General features: G+C 42.8%; 2 protein-coding genes across 2 annotated transcripts; both read right to left on the minus strand.

Annotated features, from left to right (window-relative positions):
* Window positions 3,125-4,759, minus strand: LOC107641249. Its single transcript, XM_016344746.1, has 3 exons — window positions 4,510-4,759; window positions 4,155-4,416; window positions 3,125-3,989 (listed from the first exon to the last, which is right to left on the minus strand). The coding sequence occupies exons 1-3, from the start codon at window positions 4,757-4,759 to the stop codon at window positions 3,125-3,127; spliced, it is 1,377 nt and encodes a 458-aa protein (XP_016200232.1).
* On the minus strand, window positions 4,811-5,773 carry LOC107641250. The gene has a single exon (XM_016344748.1). It carries the CDS (start codon window positions 5,771-5,773, stop codon window positions 4,811-4,813), a length of 963 nt encoding a protein of 320 aa, XP_016200234.1.

An 8,179-nucleotide genomic window follows, 5' to 3' on the forward strand; every position in this document is an offset into this window, starting at 1 on the left:
TATGCACCAGTTGAAAGTGATCCTAAAATACGCATGCCCAATTCGTACCCACCAACTAAGAAATGGAGTTTACCATCAATTCACGGCTGACGCCAACGAAATGGCGTAGGAGAGCAGCTTTCTCCATTTCGTTGCTGCCATACACGAAATGGAGCAACATCAGCGATGGCGCACACGAGGTGGGCACCTCAGGGTCATCGCATGCGAATTGGCCCAAGCTGCTGGCGGCGGCCACGAATTGGAGGACCTCGTCCCTGGCGCCCACGAAATGGTGGTCAACGAAGCAGCTACACATGCATTGGTCATGTTGGGAGGCAGGAGACACTTGGGAAGGGAGCCAACTTCATTATAAAAGGGTTGTAAGGGAGGGGACCTGCTGCACGGTTAAAGGGGTCATAAGGTAAAAAAAAAAATTTGTGTAAGTCTTGAAAGGAAGGTAGTGGGTGGTGGATGGGAGGGCAGTGCTGAGAAAAAATTTTTTTAATATGAGTGGGGGAGGGGTTAATGCAGAGGAGAACTTGAACCGGTTGGATGAACATCATATAGCGGCACATTTATTCCGTAAGGTTAGTTTACGTCATTTAGCTTATTATTGTTGTTAAAATATTATTAGACATAATATTTTTCATTTTTAGAAATTTTTGTAGAGAATTTTGAGCTGTTGTATTTCTTGCTACCTTTGGTTGCAGCCGACACGTGTCCTTACTCCTCATGGCACGCTCGTTGATGTTTTCATGGTAGACCCTGCAGATCCAAGCATGAAAATTAGACGGCAGAGGCTTGAGCCTTATCTGAGACGCACGGGATTTTACCATGCCTCTTTGATCAAGCGATTCGAGTACGACAATCCACTTATTAGTGCCTTGGTCGAACGATGGCGACCGGAGACACATACCTTCCATCTTCCTTGGGGGGAGTGTACAATAACTCTGGAGGATGTAGCAATGCAGTTAGGGTTACCTGTTGATGGTCAGCCTGTTAGTGGTACTTTGAGGTCATGGAGCAAGTTTCACCAAAGAGATATTTGGGAATGGTGTCATGAACTTCTAGGTGAGGTTCCCGCCGGCCACGTAGGGACAACAAAGTTCAACATAAAGCTGAAGTGGCTCAGAAATCGTCTTCAGCAGATGCCGCTTGACTTAGAAGATAATGGCCTCATGCAGTATGCACGGTGTTACATGCTTTACCTGTTGGGAGACGTGCTTCTTCCGGACAAGGCCAACAACACGGTGCATGTTCGATATGCCATTGTTGGCTGACTTTGATGCGATCTGCACCTACAGTTGGGGTAGCGCCGTCCTCTGTTGGTTATATCGTGCTATGTGCTTAGCAACCGACTACAGTGTTGAGGGTATGGCCGGTTGTCATACGTTGCTGATGTCGTGGATATACTACAGGTTACCTTTCTTGGCACCGAATGTTACGACACCATATAGTTTTCCTTTAGCAACGAGGTATGGTATATGTCTTCCCACTTTGTGACTTTTCTCATATATCCTTTGCGGTTGGTGTTTAATATTTTTTTTAACTTTGCCTTGGTCCAACAGGCGGGCAGGAAAAAAAAGGACAAAATGACTATGCTGAGCAGCGGTTATTGAGGCATCGGCTGAGGTTGGACAATCTGCACGTGGATGATGTTGGTGCTAGTTGTTATTAATATCTTACGAACTACTATGTATATGCCTTTACTGAAGGGGTTTCTCTTATGTGTAGTTTGTTTGGCAACCGTACATGGACCCACGGATTCTGTCTAGAGTTCTTGCTGAATTCCTCGGCCACCCACATGGAGATTTCTATATCGCCGTTGTGCCTCTCATATTTTTTAGATGGATTGAGATCCTAAATGTTGATCGAGTGTTGCGTCAATTTGGGGGAAAGCAAGGACCTCCAAACCCGCCGCTTAATATTGATACCTTCCATCGATAATCGGCCCGCAATGATGACGGATGGTGGCCGGTCAGACTATTTGAGTGGTTTGAGGTATGGGCAAACCGGCGAGGTGATGCATACAGGCTGCGTATTGATCGTGCAGATATGTTGCGTCCTAGTCAAGATTACTATAGGTGATACTGCGACAGAACAAGGAGGTTTTTGTCTGCCCCTGATGCATTCCATGATCCGAGGCAGGAAGTTGTCCCAGAAGGCGCACCGGAAGAGTATGGAAGAGGCCCAGTTGTTAATTTGCCGCCGGTTCCCCGAGACCATCGTCGCCGCCGTCCTCACAGAGGCAGAGCTGAAGAACATGCTGACCCTGGGGAGGATAGGCAAGATTTACCAGACGAAGACCGGCCCAGTGTTGAGCAAGACATGGGTTATCATGCTCCATCACAGCCTCCTCCAGTTCCTGGGGACTACTACTACCCATAACCTTTTGTTCAAGCGGAGCCTATGCAGCCATCTTCCATTCAGCACTTTATGCCATATCAGAGTAGCTACAAAGTTGGCGGTTCATCACAGGGAGGTACACAGGACTTAATTGATTCTATGGACAGAGTTGGGTGGACAAACTTCTCTTCGTTTTTCGACAGTTTGGACCATTTTATCCCTCAGCAAGCATCCCCGCATACACCAACAGATCTTACACTCGCCCTGCCCCGATCCGACACTGACACGCAGCCTGCGCCTGCGGGGAGGAGATCTACCTCCATTGGGGACACAGCTGGGTCTGCACTACGACCCTACGACCCTATGCAGATGCAGGGTCGACGACTTTCTTACACTGGGGCTGATGTTAGCCTGGACGAGGACGAGGGACATCATGCTCGTCCCCGTCGGGACACTCGACCTCCTCCGTGTGGCATAGGCGGCAGACTGGGGCACGAGCACCACTAGCAGTCTTTTATCTGTTATTTGCTTTATGTTTTATGGTTTAGTTGTCCTATTTCCGCTAGTTGCTGTACGTTTTACTGTTTAGTGTTTTTCATGTAATCGCAGTGTTCCTCCATCATGTGTTTTTATTAACGATCGCACTTTTTTTTAATATGATATTATATTGTTTACATTGAAAATGCACATGAACCGAACTAGAGTCAACAAAACATGAATAAACAACATCGACTCTTTAGTACAAGAAAATTGAAATAACTGCCAAACTCATAATACAATAAACACGAATGGTGGCATTCTAGGTTGAAGAAGCGTGGGGACAATGCCGCCTTGTATGTCCTGGTTGCCTGCAAAGGCCACACCGCTTACCAGGTCCTGGCTCCACCTCGTCCATCTCATTCCGAATTCTCGTAGACACCAGACGTCCTTCAAGTGTGCGTCGTAGGAGGGGGTTAGAACGGACACGTGGTCCTTCGTAAGGGGGCCACATCTCCTCATCCGGCATTGGCTGGAATTCCACTTCATAGGCCCGAAACACTCTCTCAACCCGGTAGACCAAGTCAACATACTGTTCCCACTCTAGTCTCGAGTAGGCGCAAGCGGCTAGAGCATGAACACATGGGTAATGTAACGCCTGGAAGTAACCACAGTCACATCTACGAGCTTGAAGGTTAACCCTAAACCGAGATTGCACCCCTACAGCAGCTATCTCATCGACTGTGAATACAGTGGTGGCTCTATCGTACGACGTCACAAGCATCTGAGAAATTCCCTCACGATTCGCTAATATGGCTTTTTGTAGGAACTGTGAGAACACTTGACCGCTTACAATCTGAGCTTGTGCTTGCCGACCCTTGATGACGAATAGCTCATTTAGGCGATGGTAGGTAGACTTCACAATTGCACAGACGGGTAGATTTCTAGTGCCTTTCAGGACGGAGTTGATACACTCGGAAAGGTTGGTTGTCATGTGACCATATCGTCGGCCCTCATCAAGGTGCTGCAGCCATTTAGGTGGCTCCAATCCTCGTATCCAACCCATCATCTGTGGCGATGCTACGGGATCCTCGCTGCTAATTAACTCAAGGTAGTACTGCGCCTGCTCTTGCGTCTTCGAATAAGCGGCATTAACCAGGTGTCTTTTGGCTTCCTTACTCTTAAAACTTGTTGCGAAGTTGGAAGCAATATGCCGTACACAGTAAACATTGTGTTCTCAGCCACATCCGTCTCGCTCCAATGCGGCCGTTATTCCAGCATGCCTGTCGGAGATAAGAAGAACTCCTGGCCGAGTTGCTATATGTCTCCTCAAATTGGTCAAAAAAAAGTACCATGAATCTGTGTTCTCTCTTTCGACGAGGGCAAAAGCGACAGGCAAAATGTTGTTGTTTCCATCCTGTGCTATGGCCATGAGAAGAGTGCCAGCGTACTTCCCGTACAGATGTGTTCCGTCTACTGAGACTAGCGGCTTGCAATGCCTAAACGCTTGAACACATGAAGGGAACGACCAGAAAACCTGGTGAAACATGACACTATCACGGTCAAGGGTGTTTCCGATGTAGTACGGGACCGTTTGGAGGTCAACAATTGTCCCTGCAATCCAATTATAGGGTTTAGTCAAACTGGTTAAGGAGTAAAAGGACAACTAAGGGCAAAGACCATACGAAAGTAAATTGCAAGGAATACCTGGTACGAAGGCTTGGAGCGCATTGAAGTATCTGCGTAGCTGGTCATACGACTCGTCCCAATCACCATAGATCCTTGCGATTGCCTTCTGCTTTGCGTGCCAAACCTTCTTGTAAGACACCTTGTACCCGTACGCTGACTCAACTGATCCTTGCAACACCTTTACACAAATAGTCGCATCAGCATGCACCATGGGGAATATGTGCTGGCAGATGACATTGCTATCTAGTTGAGTGTGGTCCTGAGACATCGAACTTGTCAGGAAACTATGAGGCCCTTCGTATTTTCGAATTTCCCAAAATCAGGAAGACGTTGTCTTCGCAACCCGTACCATCCAGCGACATCGATCACCGAACTGCTTGCATCGACATACATACCTCCTTTGGTCTGACTCTACGACCTTATACTCTGCACTCCTACGGATGTTGTAGTTCTTGACTGCAAGCATCGCTGTTTCCCGGTTCAGAAACTTCAACCCAATCTCGAGCTCCATCTCGCCTGACAGAGCGTAGTTGCTAGGTCTGTCCTCTGCGTTACTCGAATGCATTGCTCCAAGATTTAGGGACAGGTAGTGTGCAGGTGTGCTGGAGGATACACGTCCACCTACCGCTTCGACAGGTCTTGGAGGAACATCGTCGCCATGCAGAGGTTGCGTTTCCGGAACGGCTTCTGCCTCATCACCACTGTATTCTTCAATGTCATCCTCGTCAGAAGTTTCGGCAATGCCAACATCAGCATGCCTATCGAACCCAAGTAACGTTGAAGGGGACGGGCGCGCTTCCTGAAGATTTGCATTCTGTTCCCGCACAACAAATGCATTGAAGCTTGGACTACGGGCCCTACTTGTATCCGGCCCCGGAACAAAATCAGCCGCTCCCAGATTTCTCACACCATCCACATTATTGGAACTGGACGAGCTTCCGCCAATATCCTGAATATTCAGACAAAGCTCCAACGAATATATGGTACCTATGCTGCGATGATAAGAGAACATCATTGATACCTGCTGATCAGATTTTATCTGCATTTTTTGATACGCAAACGAGTTGGCCACTGCAACCGGCATCCTATAAGTCAGCTTCATGATTTCTTTTTTCCCAACCATTCCGGTATGAACCAGAATCAGATTCTTCAGATCTTGCAACGATGTCTGTGGTGGAATCATTATCCATAATGGATCATCGCAAACGAATGTAATCCCTTCTGATGTATGAGAAATTTCTCCATTAGGATATAAAATTAAATACACGTTCTCCGAAGCCATATAAAAAAAACCAATCTGAATACCCAAAAAATTTTAAGAGAGAAAGAAGCTAGTGAACTTGAGAGAATATTGAAGAGTGGGAGGAGAGTGAATACAGAATGGCTTCTTCCGTGGTTGCTCTAGCAGCGTTTATATAGGCACACCACGATCCCATTTCGTTGCCAGTACACCTGAAGTGTTCCAACTCAAGTGCGCCGCAGTTGAATTGGTGCCAACTCGTGGCCGCCGTCCAAGATGTTACCATTTCGTGGGTGACAGCCACATAATGGTTGCTTCACCATTTCGTGCCCGCCGCCAATGAAATGGAACCTGCTACACCTTTGTTCCATTTCATGGGCGCTCCACCTGATATGGAGTAGAATCCCATTTCGCGGGCGGCGGCCGAGACTTGGGCCTGCGTATTTCAGTAACACTTTCACGTCGTGCGTATATAGAGAAATAAAGTGTGGAGAATATTTAATTATATAAAAAAGCCGGTAAAAATGGAGATAATGTGGCGGCATCATTGGCTCCTCATACATAACCAAAAAAGAGAAGGACGTGGATTTGTGGGAAGGTGGTGATTAAGATTTGATTAAAGGAGAGTATTTTAACAGGTTGAAAATATATAATTGAAAAGACATCAAAAGAGTACGTTGAGAATTTAACTTAATATTTTGATACCATTAATAAAATTTGATGTTTGAATATGTTTATCAATTAGAGTCCATTTTTATGAGTTGACGTGAATTTAATCTTTTTTATATAATATTACCGATAAAATATTTATATAAACAAAAAAATTAATATTACACGAATCACCAAAAAAAATCGTTATGTTGATATCTTCATGTATATTTCTATGTAAATCGAATTTACTAAATTTAAATTACACATTATATAGTACTAAATCAAATTAACATGTATTGAATTAGTAGGATTTTATGTAAATGGAAGTAAGTAACTTCAATTTAACAATGGATGAAATATAAAATGTCCATGGTATTAGTCCATCTATAGTAGTTCGATACAACTTGTTTCGATTTAGTCTATGGTATTTGACACATAGTAAATCGAATTAAATAAAATCAAATTACACTAATAGTAATTCGAATGAAGTAATTTTGAATTATGAGTGATGGTATTCCAATGTAAATCGACACATATAAATTCGATTTACATGCATATCATTATATATATAATTTGAATTATTCACTTGTTTTAAATTATATTTTACCATCTTAAATCCACCCAAAACAAAAAATTCAGAGTAAAACACTTATCTATACTAGAAGATTGAAATTATGGAAATAGAAGACGACCCAAATCGAATTTATTGGTTGGACGAAGTCATCTATATTACTAGTAGTGTGCATGAAGAGGTTAGTAAATGAAATTTAATTTTTTTTATTTTTTTTAAGAAATAAAGAATTATAAGTGATATTAAATCGCTTAAAAGTTGATAGAATTATTAGAATTTCTAAAGTTCAAATAGTAGTTAGAGTATTGATTTAGGGTTAGTAGTGTGTTAGAACATTGAAATCACAAATGCATGTTGAATGAAGGGTAACTAAGTAAATTGACGAGTAGTGATAACAGGTTTTGACATACAATTTATAAGTTTTTATTGTGAGAAGTTTCATGAAGTTAGAACTTTTGTTGGAGTTTAATTTAATTTAATTTAATTTTAGTATAATTTAATTTATTTAAAAAATTAAATTATTAAATGTTAGATTAACGAGGCACTACAAGTTTACTCATATACCTTAGGTTTTAGTTTTTCGTCCTAAATATTATATTAACTATGTTCCGTTAGAATATAATTTAATTTTGGTTAATTTGACACCATCCGGTGCTCCACCCTCTCTGAAAATCGGGATCAGAACAGGAGTACCAGCCGTCACATTTGCAAACTCACCAAAGACTGGAGTGTCACCTAGCTATTTCTCTGTCATGGTTGCTGTTAGAATATAATTAGGATCAATTAGAATTATTTAGTATATCTGAATATTTATTATAGAATATTACATCTTTATTATTACGATTCTCTTAGCCCCTATAAATACCCTTCTATATTGTATCATTCTACACAACTTAAGTAGATACACTCAATAATACACAAATCCTTCCTCCAGTTTAGTCTCTTGTTTCTAACATGGTATCAGAGCCATGGTATCCTCCTTGAAGAGAATAGGTTGTTTTTCTTGCAGTGAAATCACCGTAGTTTTTGCATTTTTTTCTATGCCATTCTTCTTTCCCTTTTGTCACTCCTTTGATGCTTTTTCACCTCACCGACTAGCCTATTTTTTCTGTTTTGTGTTTTTTCGAGTCGAATGATCAAACACCATTGTCATCTGCTGCTTACCTATTCTCATGAAGAAATCATATAATTTTCGCTCTCTTTTGGCAGTTCCGTCTGCATTCTCC

The sequence above is a fragment of the Arachis ipaensis genome, chromosome B05 (assembly GCF_000816755.2).
Source record: "Arachis ipaensis cultivar K30076 chromosome B05, Araip1.1, whole genome shotgun sequence".
Taxonomy (NCBI): Eukaryota; Viridiplantae; Streptophyta; class Magnoliopsida; order Fabales; family Fabaceae; genus Arachis; species Arachis ipaensis.